This window comes from Rhinopithecus roxellana, chromosome 1 (assembly GCF_007565055.1).
Source record: "Rhinopithecus roxellana isolate Shanxi Qingling chromosome 1, ASM756505v1, whole genome shotgun sequence".
Lineage (NCBI taxonomy): Eukaryota > Metazoa > Chordata > Mammalia > Primates > Cercopithecidae > Rhinopithecus > Rhinopithecus roxellana.
Window position 1 is genome coordinate 106,007,829 of NC_044549.1, and position 18,888 is coordinate 106,026,716.

Consider the following 18,888-nt stretch of genomic DNA (forward strand, 5'->3'; position numbering starts at 1 on the left):
TGAGTGTAAAAGGAAGTACTTCTTTTAACAAAAGAATGCCAAGTAAAACATGCATATGAAATAATTAGAAAACCTGCATTTTGCAATCACCAGCAAAATAAATCATTCAGCAGGAGTCATCAGGTGATGCTAAAATAACAGGATGAAATTTTATTGAAAAATAGGATATTTATATCCTCTCAAATTATCACCTTGTAGACCTACTAAGAGGTAGAGAGGACTACCTTTCCAATGCAGGGAGATGGTAGACACCACCCGGACCAAGTGATCAAACTATAGCCAACAATAGGGCAAACTGGCATTGCGTGTCTCCTGATATGATGCAATGTAGTCTTCTTACCAAAAATATCTAACCTGGATCCTATCACGAGAAAACGATCAGAAAAATCTAGAATATAGCACTAGTATATCAGACAACTGACCTGGGCTCTTCTAGAATAGCAATCATAAAAGTCTTTTTTTAAAAAGGCAGGAAAGGGGAGGAGGGAGAAGCAGAGAGCTGTACTGTACTAAATTAAATGATGTGACAACTAAATGCAATGTATGATCCCTGATTGGATCCTGGGGCAGGACAGCATATAGGGTATTTGGGGGAAATCTGAATATGGACTGTAGCTTAAATAACACTAATTTATCAACACTGATTATTAAGGGTTTCACATATACACACTTTTTCAAGAGTTTGAGGAAATAAACAAATAACATTACCTTTGATGGGTTAATTACAATATTTCTAGCTGAGCCATGTTCATCTCCAGTGAAGGCTGGCTGATTATTGAAGCCTTGCTTTACATTCACAGCAGTAAGTTCATCCTGTTCAAGAGAAGGTATTGATTAAGCAAAAGGATGTAAAAGCTTCAACATAATCCAACATACTGCACCATAAGTAATGGCTAAATTTGTTATACTCTGTAGAGGAGAATTCTTGGAAGGACAACAATCAAAGAAGGCAGAAATTGAAGTTTAAACACCAATACATAAATGTGTAGAGGGATGAAGCAAATGCGGTAAATGTTAACTGTTGACTCTAGGTGCTGAGTATATGGGTGTTCATTATACTATCTTTTTTTTTCTTTTGGAGATGGAGTCTCACTCTGTCACCCAGGCTGGAGTGCAGTGGTGCACTCTCAGCTCACTGCAATCTCCATCTCCCTGGTTCAAGTCATTCTCCTGCCTCAGCCTCCCGAGTAGCTGGTATTACATACAGGCACCCACCACGACAGCAGGCTAATTTTTGTATTTTTAGTAGAGATGGGGTTTCACCATTTTGTCCAGGCTGGCCTCAAACTCCTGACCTCAAGTGATTCTCTGGCCTCCGCCTCCCAAAGTGCTGGGATACAGGTGTGAGCCACCGCACCTGGCCCATTATATTATTCTTTTAACGTTCCTATAAGTTTAGATTTTTTTTTTAACTTACAAGTTAGAAAAAGAAAAAAAAAATGAGCAAATATCTCACAGAAATATAAAACGATAGGATTTTTTTAAGAATTGTTTCCAGGCCGGGCGCAGTGGCTCATGCCTGTAATCCCAGCACTTTGGGAGTCCGAGGCAGGTGGATCACCTGAGGTTAGGAGTTCAAGACCAGCCTGGCCAACATGATGAGACCCCATCTCTACTAAAAACACAAAAATTAGCCGGGCGTGGTGGCAGATGCCTGTGATCCCAGCTACTCTGCAGGCTGAGGCAGGAAAATCGCTACAACCTCGGTGGTGGAGGTTGAAGTGAGCCGCGATTGCGCCACTGCACTCCAGCCTGGGCAACAGAGTGAGACTCCATCTCAAAAAAAAGAAAAAAAAATTGTTTCCAGAGAGCCCACAGTTTGACTCTCCATTCGTGGCCAACCCCTATGCACACACCTGTTTTATGTTTAAGAAAGCTGGTTCACCAACTTACCCAAGACATACGGTGAATTAAAGACAGAAGCAAAGGGTTCCTAGGCACATGCTCTATGACCACAGTCACACAACATCACAACCCACAACTGAAGGGAAGTTTAGAGCTGCAATGTTTTCTCACGCATTTTGGCTCACTTGATCTTTACCAACTCCAATTCCAAAGGAGACAGTAGGCATGTATCTTCATGTCCATTGTACAGATGAGAAAAGTGTGCCTCACTAAGCTAGTGCAGCAACTGGACAAAGCCAGCACGGAAATACTATCTTCTAAATCCTAGACTAGGAAGAGAAATTTCCATGACACCATGCCACCAAAGAACAAATGCCACATGAAAATGTGGTCTAAAAATATGTGGCTACAACTCCTACTCTCCTTAAAAAGATCTCCTACTGGATAGATATAAGAACACTTTTCCAAGGTCACAACACATCAAAAATAACCCAAGCCTTTCAAAAAAAAAAAAAAAAAAAAAAAAAAAAAAAAAAAAAAAAAAAAAACCTTCTTGCCCTACCCAGATTATCACTGAGTTACGGAACTAAATCAGAATTCCTAAAATACAGACTTGAAAGAGTAAGAGGGAGAGGTTTGAGTAAATGAAGCTACCTCCCGCTCCCCTCACTCCAAGCCAAGAAATAATCCTAGTAACAGTTGAGAGTAATGGTAGCCACGGCACAAGAATAAGGTACACTTAATTCCTTTAAGTAACTGCTGCATGCGTAAAATGAAAAACAGCAATTGATCAAAATCACTGTTACGATTAATCAAGAAGCTTAGAACAAAATAGTTTATGACATTTAAGCACCTGACCAAACTCTAAAAAGGTCACCCTGGCTGAGAACAGAGGTCTCCTGGAGACATGCCATGTAACTTTACTTAATTATGTGTGCTCTTACTAATGCCTTGGCGGGCCACTGTTTTGGCAAGTTTTCAAAAGACCCCTCAATAGGAAATTTCACTCTATGGTAATCACAAGTCTCCTCCAAGCATAGAAGGTCACTGAAATCATGATCCACACAGAATATGAGTTATATGTACATTATCGGAAGATTATCTCCAAACTGCTCCCACATTTTCAAATAAACTATGTGAAAATATAGAGCAAAACTACATAATGCATATTGTAAGTCAGAAAGATTTCAGTCAACTTAAAACAAATGTGCTACCGAAATTTCAGTAGTCTCTGAGTCTAAGAAAGTAGGAGTACCAGCAGTGAGCTCAGGGGGAAAGTAGGAAGAGAAAACTGAATATTTATCATTGATTTACCATCAGAGTATTATAAGAAACATTGAGTAACAGCATATGCTTTTACTAAAAATACATTCTGGCCTAATCAAGAAGAATGTGTGAGATTTTCAGAACCAGATAGCTTAGTATTGCTTCACTTTTTAGTTTATACTAACACCAGATCAGGTAGCTGCTCATTGTATCCAACTGCTAATCGCTGGGACGAAGAGACATGCCCACTCCTGAGTGTGTGCGCAAACTCAGAACCCCCAGAAGGAAAAAAACATGGAACTATGGATACATATCTGTCATCTACCTCAGATTTTCCTCAAACTAGGAGCCACACGGATATTACTGGGAGCCTTGAGTTCTGAGAAGTTTAAACTTTGCATCCTAAATTTCACAAAAATACATGTAGATTGACCACTTCTCATTACCACCATGCATCATCTCATGCTTAGGCAATGCAATGGCTCCTAACTGGTCTCCTAGCCTCTCCCCTTTCCCCCTGAAGGCCACTTTGAACACAGCAGCCATAGGGAGCTTTTTAAAACTCAAGTGAGACCATGTCACTCCTGCTCAAAGCCTGCAATAACGTTCCATTTTACTCAAAGTACAAGCAAAGGCCCTACGATATCCTAAAAGTTCCTGTGTGATCTTAATCCTGTTACTTTTCTGGCCTAATCCCTAACGACACTCCCCTTCACTAACACTGTCTGGTCTCCTTGCAATTCCTCAAACATACCAGTCCAGCATTCTCTAATCAGGGATTTTGCACTGTCTGTTCCCCCTGCCTAGACTGCTCTTTTTCCTGGTATCCACATGGTCAACGACCTGACCACCTTAACTTTTTGCTCAAATTTCACATTCTCAATGAGAAATGTGATGACCCTATTTAAACTGGAACTGTCCACCCATTCCCTTTACCTCCCAGCATTCTTGATCAACAATCCATAGCATGTATCACCTAAAACACACTATAATTTAGAATGTGTATTGGTCGTCTCCTCGATGAGAAGATAAGGTGCGTAAAACTGGGGATCTTTATTTTGTTGACAAACACAGGCCAAGCACAGAGTGCACAGATGCAGTGCCTGGCAAATAGCATACATTGCAGGTGTTCAAAAAATATTTGTTCAAAGAATAAATAAATGAACGACATCCTATTCTGAACAATTAACATAAGTATATTCTGAGTCACTACCTCATGAATTTGGAGTTGTAATTTCATTTGTGTTTCTAACTAGCACCGCTTTGTCACCCAGAGTAGGGGCACTCATCCCATCAAATCCCACACACCATCCTGAAAACAAACATTTTATAACATCGATTTCCCTAGTGTGAAATGAAATTCATAAATAACTTACCTATACCAATATATTTTAATTCAGCATAATGCTCTCATTCTAAAATTTTTTTAAAAGAAAGTAAGTTAAAATAGGTACTTCAACAGGAAACACTCAGGCACACTACACTGGACTCTCACAACTGAAAGTGTGGTCCATGGCCCTGGAACACTGGCATTACCTGCAAGCCTGTTAGAAAGGCAGAATCTCACCCCTCCCCCCAAGTCACAATCAGCCTTTTAACAAATTCCCACATGATTCATGGACACATTAGACTTTGAAGAAGCAGGGCCCTAGAAGGCTGAGAATTGCTTGAACCCGGGAGGCGGAGGTTGCAGTGTGCAGAGATCGTGCCACTGCACTCCAGCCTGGGCAACAGAGCGAGACTCCGTCTCAAAAAAATACAAAAGAAATTGTTAAATGTTTGTTCCTATTCCTAGCATTAGGATAACACAGTAACTACAAAATGCAAACTGATACAAGTGTGCTGTATTGCCATTTCAAATGATCAGGAAGAGCATAACATGAATTTTTTGAAACTGTGAAACACTTTTGCTATAGTTTCAAACTAACAAAATAGTCTCCCAACATATTAAGACACAACAGTTACATTCCTCAGAAACTCAATGTATATTAAATGTATATTAAAATCATACAAAAAAAACTTTTGAGATCATACGTAAAACAGATTCCCATCTGAGATGGGTAAAAACAGTTGAGGGTTTCAGTGACACATCTGAAAGTGCAGGGGACACAGGACAATTCTTCATGGAACCCACCCATCTGCACCCTGAGGACAACCCCACCCACTCAATGGTAGCAGCCAACTAACTCCTCTCCCCGCACCCAGATTTCCACAGTACTTCTAGTGAGAGCCACAGACCCACCAGAGGGATAGCTTATATCTTTTAGAGCCCTATTCTGAAAAGGGGGTTTCACAGGCTCTGGGTTTAAGAAACACTGAGCTCCACACTGAAGTGTCAGTCAAAATCTTGCTCGTGCTGCAACAATGGGGATGCTCTAATTCCAACTCACTAGGCCATCCTCTGGTTCGCATCTGTGGTTCCAGGCGGATACACACTGGCACCATGGACTGACTGATGGAGATGCAGACACGAGTGGGGAGAATACTGTGGGTAAGAGCCCAGAGTCTGCAATCAGACAGCTCGAATTTAAACCCCCCACTACATTTAAGAGGGACTCTAAGCAAGCTCTGGGACCACTGCTGTGCTTCCATTTCCCCAACTGTAAAACGGGGACAGTAATAGTTTCTACCACGTTATCTCCATAACCCAGTTAAAAAAAAAAAGCCCGGAGAGAAACTAATGTGGCCAAGGTTACACAGTAGTGAAGAATTCCAAAAAGTCCATGCTCCCAACCATCAAACCATATAAAAATGGCTGGCAGGTAGCATTGCTATTGTTTGTATCACATTTTTGGTTCCAGAAAGTGATAACCTGAAGCTCCAGTCAGCAGAGATACAAAAAGCCTTCTTGGGAAATTAAAAAGACGTTTTTCTTAAAGCAGTGACTCTCAAACTTTTACATCCATCAGAATCCTCTGAAGAACTCCCAAAAGCATGGCTGCTGGCACCACCCACAGAGTTCCCACTTCAGTAGGTCAGGGGTGATGCCTGAGAATCTGTATTTCTAACAAGTTCCCAGGTGATGCTTATACAGAGACTATGCTAACATGAAGATTTGAGGTTTCTGCCTCTCTAGAAAACCAGGGTTTCCATGCCCAGTGCCAGTACAGGTCTCAACATCAGAAAGAAAATGGATGTCCCATCTTGGCTCAAGAGAAGGAGATCTCAAGAAGAAAAGTCCATTCGGAATTCTCTACTACACCCCCTTCCCTCACTCTAAAGACACAAATGCAAAGAAAGCTACACACACAGAGATCCAGGAAGGAACCAAGCATATAAAGTTTTCACTTCACTCCTTTAACTTCCTATAGAACACTATGGCCACAGAGCCAAAAAAAAAAAAACAGCTGTCACGTCTGTGAGGTTTATTAGTACAAAACTTCAGGTCAGGGACCTAGAGAAACTACATGAGAGGAGGTAAAAATCCAGAGCATCACAACCAAACAAAGCACCCTGATGGTCTATTTCCTAAAGTTTCTGAGAAGAGTTAACATTAATGACAAAAATCCAAAAGATAAGAATAAGATTCAAATTCCAGAGCGTTAACTATTGTTGCTTAGACATTATTTCTCAAACTCCGGTAATGCACCAACAGATCCCTTTTAGAGGAGAACCACTTTCTCTAGCCTGAGGGAGTCCATAGACCCCAAGTTTGGGAAACTGGATGGATACTTAATGGATACTTAATGGTATTAGGCAGCATTAAGAGACTCCAAACAAGAAGTAATGTGTGTTACCTGAACTCAAATAACAAACTTTTGTGACTCTGCTCTGAAGGCTTTTGTCAAGTCTAATCAGGCAAAAATTGAAAGAGGAGAGTCCAAATTTTGGAACAGCATGCCTCTAAAACCCCCAAGCCAGAATCTGTAAGGGACACAAATAGCTTCCTCTTGTACTAGCCCTGAACCTCTTCAAAGATGTCTCGAAATAATGGAGGGTAGCAGTCACTAAAACACTTACAATGCCTTTCCTTACAGAGATTTAAGCTTGTTCAACTATATCTGACCAACAAATCTTATAACAGAACTTCCAGCAGCTACTTTGCCCATCTGTAAAGGTGAGGCAACTAAGATCCCAAAAACGTGAGGCACACACAACAGTTACTCAAGATCTTGTTGCCAGGGTTGTGCTCTGGGAACCAGATCAACAACACTGCACCTTTTAAAAAGACTCTTATTAAAGGTTGAATATCTTCCCATTGTACAACATGGAGAGTAAAAGAAAAAATAAAGCACTTTTAATAACTGTTGGGAAGCAGAGGAGACCATGAATCCAGACATACTTTTTTTTTAGTATATGTGCTGCCGCAGCGAGCACCAGACATACTTTTAAATATGTTTAACATTAACAGCATCTAGGGCAAAGCAGTTGTACACGCACGTCCAAGACCAAGTATTAACTAAACCAAGAGACAATGCCAGCTGAGAATGTGAATTTACAGTCCTCACCAAGTGGCCCAGAGTAGCAATGCACCAAACCACTGTGCACATGGATTTCAACAGGTTTACAACAAAGTAATCCAAACACAGAGAAAGAAGAACGCTCACACCTCTTGTCATTGGTTTCAACTAAAATAACAAGCTTTATTCTAGGGAGACAGGCACACAGAGAGAAACAGAAACCAAAGTCCAGAAAATAGTCCATGCTAATATGAAAAGGCCTGCGTTAACTCTGTATTTTTGTATTCTACACTGATAGAAAAATCAGACCTTCAGCCAGGCGCAGTGGCTCATGCCTGTAAGTAATTCCAGCACTTTGGGAGGCCGAGGCAGGCAGATCACGAGGTCAGGAGACTGAGACCATCCTGGCCAATACGGTGAAACCCCGTCTCTACTAAATATACAAAAAATTAGCCGGGTGTGGTGGCAGCCGCCTGTAGTCCCAGCTACTCGGGAGGCAGGAGAATCGCTTAAATCCGAGAGGCAGAGGTTGCAGTGAGCCAAGATCGCACCACTGCACTCCAGCCTGGGCGACAGAGTGAAACTCCATCTCAAAAAAAAAAAAAAAAAAAAAAAATCAGACCTTCGATACTTTGGGTAACCTCCAAATGCATCCATAAATCTCATGCATTTACCTTGAACTTCACAGAAAGATCTTATTTTTTGGATCACTTTCAAAGCAATCTTTTAATTTCAATGAAATGTTTCACTGGGAAAGTGAAAACATTTTGATGCTAGTTTGGGAATTTCTTAAGCTCTTTCTCACTCAAGAAAAAAATAAGCTCAGTTTAAACAATTATCAATGGCCATCTCAAAGTCAGATAATGCACACAAATACATATTACAGACACTCACAATCTCCTGAGTGTCACCATCTATCGCACAGAACATGCGCAGAAACTCCGAATTTTCTCAGTCCCCTAGTCACATCTAACAAACCAGTTCCATGACAGTTCAATGAATTGTACAGAAATGTTCACCAGGGATGAGAATGCCACAGAAGTAGCAAAATATCCCTCTATGCACTAGTTAGGAACGCTGGGTTAGCTCAAGTCTTACTCAAAACAAACAAAAAACTTTTCATGGTTTCATAGCTATATTTTCTAGCCTTGTCCACCTCTCCCCCAAAAGAACATTCTCTCAGACCCCCGAAGATGTCTGTAAACCCCAGTTTGGGAAACTGGGCTATGATAATCCCCATCACAGATACATTTAATTGTTACTAGGCAACAACTACAGTTAGCAGATATAAAAGACCCAGAAGATAAGGGAAGAATCTTTTACTCCTCATACCTCATCATTAACCAAACCTATCCATACTTCTCTCAAAACATATCTCCCCTTTATTCCTTCCTTTAAAATACCACAGCCCCCCTCCCACCCTCCCCCACCCCCCACCCCACCCCCACCAACTGAGGCAGCTGTTACAACAGGATTCGGCTACTGCTCCACACACATTTCACTCCTGTCCAGCATGCCTACTGGCCCTGGATTACTCTTCCGGAAACAGTTTTCTATTCTGCACTCCCCTATCCAAAAGCATCAGAAGGCTTTCTGCTCTTTTCCCCGAGAAGGGCAAAAGCAGCATCTAGCATAACTATCTACAAACCCTCAATAATATCTCTGGTCTTCTCCCCACTTTCTCTGGCCCCAAATCAAAACACAGTCACCTAGGACTGGCATTCACAGCCTTAAAGAATCAAGCCCAGCATTCCAGTCTTGCTTCCATTCTAAGTGTGCGAGTCACATGGATCTGCGTTTGAATGCATAGCCTTACCTACGATTGAGACTAAGGTAACTGATCTCTGTACATTGGTGGCTTTGTTTGAAAGGAGACAGGAATAACTCACAGGACTGAGGTTACATAAGATTAAATGTGCAGTTTAGCACAGTGGCTGGTCCATTATTAAATGCCCTATAAATGGTGGCTATTGTTATTATAGCTGTTTTCTATTTTTATATGTTAACTTTCGTTTAATCTACTTTATTGTATGCCACCCCACATACACTGTCTTTTCAACCTCTAAGCCTTACATCATGCCATTCCCACCCCCGAAGTATATTATTATGAAATATTTTATATTTTTCAAGCCACAACTCAGGGCTGGCTCCCCGTCCTTCATTAGATTAACAAATAATTATGCATACAGACTCTGCTAAGTACAGGGGATTCCACAGTGAGCGAATTCCAAGTGTTATAAATACCCCAAAGTGCCTGCTCAGAAAGCACATAATAGTGGCTTAAACCAGTCTGGGGAGTTAGACAAGAATGCTCTGAAAAAGTGGCCTTTGACCTGAGCTCTGACTGCAAAGTAGGAGTTAAACTTCAAGAGGATAGCCTCTTACCGTAGTAAGGTTCTGATATTTTGCACGAAATGATAAGATATTAACACTAAGGAGATCATGAATAGTTGGGGTATAGATTGTAATTCCTAGAGCAACCACTCTGAAAAACAACACAAGTATAACTAAAATGCAATTGGTAAACAAAGTTATTTTTAAAATAGTCTAATAATCCAAAAAAAAAAGCTGGGGACACAGAAAACAAATAGTAAAATGGTAGACCCAAAGCCAACCATATCAATAAGCACACACTAAATGCTAATTAAATATTCACGGACAAAGACTTCAATGGACTCTAGACTCCAACACTAGAAGACTGGAATTGTCAGAATGAGTAAAAAAGTAGAGCTCAACTACAGGCTATACTTTAAATATAAAGACATACTTTAAATATAGAGACAGATAAGTTGATAGTAAATGGATGGAAAAGATATATACCATGCAAACAATAAACATAAAAGAGTTGAAGTAGCTGTATTAACATCAGATATAGTAGACTTCAAGACAAAAAGTATTATCAGAGATAAAGAGGGGCAAGTCATAATGATAAAAAGGTCAATTCATCAGGAAGGCATAACAATCATTGGTGTATGTGTGCCTGACAAGACGAAAGACAGAGGATGGGCATGGATAAAGTCTGCAGGGTTGGGAAAATTAAAGAAAGAATGCTGTCATAGCAGTAGCAGGAAGTAGAATGCAGCTGTAAAAGATAAGAATGAAGCAGTACGGGTTGGGGGAGAGACTATGCAGGGTCTGTGAACCAAATAAAGAACTTCTGTCTTCATCATAAGAACAGTAAAGGTTTTAAGCAAGAAGGTGACATCAGGCCGGGCATGGTGGCTCATGCCTGTAATCCTAGTACTTTGGGAGGCTGAGGGAGGAGGACTGCTTGAGACCAGGAGTTTCAGATTAACTAGGCCAATATAGTGAGACCCTGTCGGAAGGAAGGAAGGAAGGAAGGAAGGAAGGAAGGAGGAAGGAAGGAAGGAGGAAGGAGGAAGTGAGGATGGAGTGAGGGAGGTATGGGAGTGGAGGGGGAAGGCGTGAGTGAAGTGTCGTTATGGAGGAAGGGAGCGGCCTGCTTTAGGAAGTTGTCCTTTCGAAGGACTTCGGCAAAGTGAAGGATACGTTTCCCTGCTTGCCTTTCCTTTGCCAGGCTCATTATGAGTTGGAATATCAGATAATAGTAGCTTGGACCAAGATGGTGGTGGTAGAGGTAAAGAGAGGGAAGAAATGGAGGGATATTTAGGAGGGAAACCGAACAGGATTTACGTTGACTTCTTGGATAGAATGACAAAGAGCAAGGTCGTCAAGGATGTCCTAGACTTTTGGGATGGTATATCTCCCCCATGTTGGGGGCTTTTTGCAGAGGAAGGGGAGCAGATCACAAGTTCAGGTATAAACATCGTAAGTTTGAGGCATCAGACACACAGAGAAAATGTTTCTGGTAGGCACTCAGCTATACAGGTCTACAGAAGTCTAGACTGGAGTCGTAAAGTTGTGAGTTGTCTGCATATGGCTAGTGACTGAAGCCTGGCGATGGCTGGGATCACCTAGAGAGAAGATCAAGTGAGAAAAGACCAGGACCTAGGACAGACCCTGGGAAAAATCCAGTATTGATTTAATAGCCAGTTAGAGGAGGATAAGCCTTCAAAAGAGACTGAGACAGTGTGGCCAGAGAGGAGAGAAGGAAACTAGGAGTGTTTTACCTCGGAAGCTGAAGGAAGAAACTGCTTCCCAAAGGGAGGGAGCAACAGAATCAAGTGCTGCAGGGAATGCAGCCATTCCAGGTGACCTGAGAGGGGTGTCTCAGCAGAACAAGGGGGGCAGAGCCAGACTGGAAAGAGCAGAGGAAGAAGTGGGAGGTGAGGAAGACAGTGAGTACACCGGATGCTTCTGGAAGTCTGGAGAAAGAGGAGGAGAGATGCAAAAATGGGGGGTCTAGGGTAGGAGATCTAAGATATGAGAGCTTGGTGCATGTTTTATTCACACCAGGAAGAAGGCGGTGAAGGAAGCAGTTGAAGCTAACAGGAAGAAAGGGAGATGGCAGATAAGTTGAAGCTCCTGAGAAAACAGGAGGGGATGACCTGCCAACCCAGGCCCTAGAAGGCAATAGCTAGTACCAGACCAACTCAGGAAGATGGGCAGAGGAGGATCTGGAGAGAGGCCCTGGAGCCACACTGTGATGGGTAGAACTGGATCCCTCAAAGAGATATATCAAAGTCCTAATCCCCGTACCTGTGCATGGGACATTCTTTGGAAATAGGGTTTCTGTGTATATAGCCAAGTTAAGATACTCATGCTGAATTAGGGCGGATCCTAATCTGGCACAGCTAATGTCCACATATGAGAAGGGACGGATATAGAGGGAAGACAGTAATGTGCAGACAGAGGCAGAGACTGGAGTTAGGCTGCCACAACCAAGGAACACTTGGAGCTAGCAGAAGCTAGAGGAGACAAGGAAGGGTCCTGCCCTAGAGGCTTCAGAGGGAGGATGGCCCTGCATACACTGATTTCAAGCTTGCCGCCTCCAGAACCATGAGAGAATAGATGTCCGTTGTTTTAAGCCACCCAATGTTTGGTACTTCGTTACAGCAGCCCTAAGAAACGAAAACATACAGGTAGGGGAGGGCAGGCTCTGCTCTATTCCTCATGGCAAGACTGCCCCCTAAAACCAGAATCCAGTCCATTTAGCAGCAGCATGGGGACCATTACTGCAGAGTCTACAATGGCCAAGAAAAGCAGTTTTACTAAGGCTCTGGATAAGCAGATATATCGGCCGCTGACTGCACAGCAATGGGGACTGATTCCTACTTGGAGTTCCTCTACTTGACATGATACTTAATAGCTGTTTGAAGAAATTTTTTAAAGGAGCCTGGGGAAGAATTTCCCCATTGCAACCAAAATATTTACAAGAGAAAGCATTAATACCAGCCTCCTGAAGAGGGCCAGAGGTAGGGGCCTGACTTAGGAGAGGCAGGACTTCCCTAAAAGGTCACCTTGTCCTTCTCTTGCCCCAATCCTTCTAACACCAGAGCCACATTTGCATCAAAGCCACATATGAAAGTCAGCTCTTTACATCCACTGTCACCTGTACTGCTATCAGCATTCACCCCCCATCCAAATCACACCACAGGCCATCAATCACTAACTGTAGGGACCAACAAAACCAAAAGGATATGAGCTCAACACAAAACGCAAATACTACCTTTACATCTGTACCTACAGCAGGCAAAAAGAAAAAAAATCATGGTAATAATACCACTCCCTCACATTTAAACAGCACATTCATGACCATCCTCATAACAGACAAGTGGCTTAGGCAGGATGTGTCCCATTTTATAGGCTGAGAAACTGATGCTGAGAGGTGAGAAGTAAAATGGATGGTTAGGTGGCCATATGAGAAGCAAGCCCCAAATAGGTCCAATGTACGCTCCAAGACAGTGAATTCTTTGAGGAGAGCACAGTGTGATTCCAACAAACTTAAACTGGAATCCTGTCTCCCTTTCTCTTCTGTGAAATGGAGATCATCCCACCTACCTCACATGTCTACTGTAAAGGATAAGTAGAAATCATTTGTGATACAATCAACACAGTAACTGGCATGCACACTAATTACTTTAAAAATGGTATCTCCATCATTACAATGATGATCTTTTGTATGACCAGTACATATGGCCCAAACTGAGCACAGGACTGACTACTCAGTAAATTCAATTTGGATGGAAATGTCCACCATGAATGAAGTGTTGAACACACAGCTCTCAGAAGTGCCAATTTCCCATGACAACCTCCTTCATCCTACCCAGAAGTGTCCTAGTGAGACAGGCAGTTCCTCCTCCCTCATTTAAAAGTGGGAGAGCGCCTCGGATTCCAATTATATCTAAATATACTTAGCATTTACTCCACTCTTATCTAAATAATTGTATCCCATTAATTAATTCATATTCAAATCACATTCAAATGCATATCACTCTCTGATATCAAACACCTGGATGTGGCTCTCAGAAAAAAAATCTAGGAAACCACAGGAGAAAAATACTTGAACTTTTAGATTTGCATATTCATAAAGCAAGAAAGACTTAAGGTATTTGCTAGTTTATTCTGCCCAGAATTATATTTAAGGCAGCCTCAAAAGATAGTTTTTCTCTTTAGATCCTTTATTGCTGAGGTATGCCATATAGTTCTTGCATTGCAATCTTACATAACAAATTTTTCCTTTAAATCGTTTTTCACAGAGTACTTAACAAGCTAGTGTGCTAGGTGATCTGAGGGCAGAGAACACAAACATAAGCCATGGTTTCTGTCCTCTGCAGTCCAGTTAATTGACTTACACTTATCCATTATGTAGCTCCTTTCTTTTATCCTTCTTTCCCACCTCAATTCCATCTCTGACCCCACACTCAGCACACATCTGCAGGAAGCCACATTGTAGGAGAGAAAAAAATGATTCCCCACCAAATGTACTGCAAATTCATGAAAAATAACAAGACTGGGTGCAGTAGCTCATGCCTATAATCCCAACACTTTAGGAGGCCCAGGCGAGATGATCACTTGATCGTCCAGGAATTCAAGACCAGCTTGGGCAACATAGTGAGACCCTGTCTCTACAAAAAACAACATAAATAATAATTAGTCAGGCATGGGCCCAGCTACTTAGGAGGCAAAGGTGGAAGGACTGTTTAAGCCCAGAAGGTCGAGGTTGCAGTGAACCACGTTCACTTCCTCTTGCTTGGGAAAGAGGGGAAAGAGAACGGAAATGTCTCTTTTTTGCTGTCGGTGGTGGCAATTTTGTTCATTACTTTCAGGCCAATTGTTCAGAAACAGAGGGTCTAAACATGTAATTTTGAGCCAAGGAAACAAATTTCCCCTGGTAAACCTCGGAAAAACCAGTTTGAACAGTTAACCTCTGTTAGCACCTCTCAGCCTCCACCCTTTTTATTTTCAGGGGGCTTGCTCATTTGCACCTCCACCAAGCTTAGTAAACCTTCCAAGCAAATTTGGTGATTAACCATCACCCAAGCAGCCCACAAGGAGGTCAGTAACAGGCATTAAAGGGAGATTTAAAGCATAGGACAAGCAGTATAAACCAAAGCTACAAGGTCCTTTTAATAATAAGACCTTCAATTAAACCAGTTAATACCAGTTAGAAGTCACAGCGTGGGTAGGAGTCTGAATATTCATTCCAATTCAACACCCAAGGAATTCAAATGCCTGTCCCATCACTGAAGACTGAGTACAAAACTGTATCACTCTGAGGTCCTCAAGCAACAGGGCCTACTATCCTAGCTGAACAGTGTTCGAAGAAATATGAGCGTTGTCTATTCGCCTCTCTTCCTTTCCTTTGACCAATCTGTCACCAACTGCCAGTTCTTCTTCAGTCCTATTTAAAGCCCTGATCAGTCGGGCTCTTTTTACTTCATGCTTTGGTTACTAGAATCGTCTCCCTCCCAGCTTCCCCGACTCCACTCTCTCCCACACTGGATTTATTAGGCATGACCTAGTGAGATAAATCTAACAGCAGAACCACATGAGGTCACCACCACCCCCCATCCCCCAACCTGCTGGGGCTCCAGCAGACGCTCCACCAGGCCTGATCTGCAGATAAACTGCCTCCCTTCTCCTCCCTTCCAGCTTCTTCTCATGAGCGGGTACAGCATGTCCCACCCATTCAGGCCCTGCCTCTCTCAAGACCCTACATCTGCCAGTGTTACCTCCATGTATCCAGCCCTCTCTTTTCTGAACTCACGCAGCATTCTTAGACTCACTATATAAACAGAGCAGAATGTTTACAGCATGGGCTCAGGGAGTCCAACTCCATCACTATGCCACTCAATGACCCTGGGCAAATTAAGTACCTCTCTGTGCCTCAGTTTCTTCATTTGTAAGCAAGAGATGATAATGCCCACCTCATAGGTATCATGAGGCTGGCACAAAACCAAACACCTAAAGCACTCAGAATAACCAACACAATAAATAGTGGCTATCATAATGTAATGTGGCACTTTGTATACTATACAGAATGTTATCTTATTCATCAATTTTCAAATAAATAAATAAAACTAATAAATCAGTCATTTTAAAAATTGTTTTATGTGGGTAGGTAAACCGACATTAACTTATAGAGCATTGCTACCACCCCGAGTGTGGTCTGATACTGTCACTGGTCCTCAACATGAAATGTGCAAAAACTGAGAGTATTTGGAAACTTTTACAGCAATTTGACATTACCACTACATTCAAGCAGCATTTCATTTTCCTAGTAATTCATTTTTATATTAGTCTATAACAGATTGAAAATTAATTTTTCTAAAAACTGATCCTTCACCACAGTTATTTTGAGAAGCACATTTTTAGAGGAGACAGACAGGAGGCTTCTATTTCTTTTCTACACCCCCATATGACCTAACACAGTGGAAGACACATATCAAGTACTAAGTAAATGAAAATATAATTTCAAAAACATTTCAATTAGTTAATAACTTAAAAGCAGATTCAAGTGAGTAGTAGAAATGTAAATAGTGTCTCCAATTCATAAAGAATCTTTTTCAAGAGGGAGTTTACATAGTCTGAAACTGACCAAAGTAAAAACAACTCTGACCCCAAAAGTATTTTCCATACTGTCAAATAATAGCACTGTGTGAAGCTTTATTTAAAAAAAAAAAAGAACAAGAAAAAGAAGAAAGACGAAAGACGAAAGACGAAAGACGAAAGACGAAAGACGAAGAAGAAGAAGAAGAAGAAGAAGAAGAAGAAGAAGAAGAAGAAGAAGAAGAAGAAGAAGAAGAAGAAGAAGAAGAGGAAGAAGAAGAAGAAGAAAAAGCAGCAGCAGCAGCAGCAGCTAAACAATGTCAATATTAACCTTCCTCGCAGAACTCAGGAGAATGATAAACTATTAAGCAATGCCTCGGCCACAGTTTTGATAGATCCTCCATACCTTTAAGTAAACTAGCATCTTAGCAAAAAATTCCAACAACACTTCAAACAACATACATTTTTATTAGTTCTTCACTCCTGCCAATGACTTAAATAGTCCAGATCTCAACAACCTCATTAGATTATCCATGAATGAAAAGGCTGGAAAAGGAAAGCAGCAAATTCTACCAAATTTTAATTGATAACAAGGAGGTAGCTAGCTGCACAACTGATCCGCAGCACACTGGATATGGGTTGAAGGCAGAGTTATTCTTATTGAGGGAGAAAGCTTGGTACATTCCAACTGACTCTGGAAATGCCTGTAGAAAATTCAAGGTAAGTGGGGAGCTCTGTGTCAATTCTGTCTCCCCTCCTTTCTAAGAGGAAGAGATTTATTACAAGGTCAAAGCTATCACTTCCCTTGGGTCCTCAATCCTCTGCCTCAGGGCCAGTTCAGCCTTGCTCAGCCTGATAACCAGATCTAGGAAAAATAAGAGGAGGCAAATGGAGCTGGAGTCTCACTGATGTTAACTGTCTCTTTGGGTCATTTAGCATCTGCACCCATAAATCCCTGTCAACTGCCCTCCTCAGAGATCCCCTGACAGAGTCCAGGAAGTCTATCCCTAGAAAGTTCCATCTCTCCAGGTCATACAATCCTCCATCTCTTTGCACACTCTCAACAGGTAATCACACCCATGACTTCAATTATTTATGAATACATCACAACCAAATCCAGACTTCTAGCTTCCACCACTATACATTTCAACCTGGACTCCCCAGGGGTTCCTCAAATTGGAAACATTCAGAAATGAACTAATTCTCTCCTCCCCTCCCTCACTCACCCCATCCTTGGAAAACAGTTAAATTACTTTGTTCCCTATGGCATGTTAGTTTATGGACCACCATTGATCTACCTACCCAATAGTCTAAACAAGTAGTTTTCCAAGTCCAACACCTCTGGAGTTCTCAAGAACATTTCAACATTTGTCTGTGAAACGCCAGACTTTATTCATGCTCTTCAACCCAAATAATGTCTCAAAACAGATTGAATGCAGAACTAAATACAAAAATCTAGACATTAAAGAGACATGCAAAAATGTAAAATAATACCAATCTTTTTTCACTATTTTTTTTGGTTTGGGGAAAAAGTTATTTTCCATTAAAAAACACAATTTAACATGAAATTGGTTGACTATGATTTTTTAATGAATTAATATATATTTAAATTTCTCAGTTTTAATTTCTAACACAGTAATTATTGAGAGATGTAACCTACATAAATAAAAGCTTAATAGATCCTGCAAAGCATTCCCAAGAGCAGAAAGTTTGGAAACCACTGGCTTAAGCTAACAGTGTTGGTAAATTCTTGTGCTCCTTCCTCTTACTTCACATATCCACCTTATTGATTCTGCCATCCAAATAACGTTTCTCATAAATTCACCCCTTGATACGGTTTGGCTGTTTCCCCACCCAAATCTCATCTTGAATTGTAGTTCCCATAATCCCCACATGTTATGGGAGGGACCTGGTGGGAGATAATTGAAACATGGGGGCGGTTTCCCCCATACCATTCTCTTGGTAGTAAGTCTCATGAAAGCTGATGGTTTTATAAGGGGTTTCCCCTTTCACTTGGCTCTCATTCTCTCTTGCCTGCCACCATGTAAGACATGACTTCCACCTTCCACCATGATTGTGAGGCCTCCCCAGTCACGTGGAACTGCGAGTCCATTAAAACTCTTTTTCTTTATAAACTACCCAGTCTCAGGTATGTCTTTTTATCAGCAGTGTGAAAACAGACTAATACACCCCTCCTTTCTTCCCGAGCTTCCCAATCCCATAGACCAAAAAACACTCGCCTAAAAGATATTCACATCAAATCCCACAACCTGTTAATGTGACCTCATTCGGAAAAAGGGTCTTTGCGGATGTAATTAAGGATGAGATCATCACAGATTATCTGGGTGGGCCGTAAATACAATGACAAGAGTCCTTCTAGGAGACACCCAGAGGAAAACAGTCAGTGGAGAAGACCATGTAAAGATGGAGGCAAAAATTAGTGATGTGTGGACACAAGTCAAAG

The 18,888-nt window shown here is 41.5% G+C and overlaps 1 protein-coding gene across 1 annotated transcript in view; it reads right to left on the reverse strand.

Annotated features, from left to right (window-relative positions):
* The window catches only part of LOC115896892 (mediator of RNA polymerase II transcription subunit 12-like protein), a 106,367-nt gene that overhangs the window by 74,711 nt on the left and 12,768 nt on the right, over positions 1 to 18,888 (reverse strand). Inside the window, exon 3 of the mRNA XM_030928695.1 lies at positions 709 to 813. Coding sequence (XP_030784555.1) covers positions 709 to 813 — 105 coding nt within the window. The remainder of the gene's footprint in view (positions 1 to 708; positions 814 to 18,888) is intronic.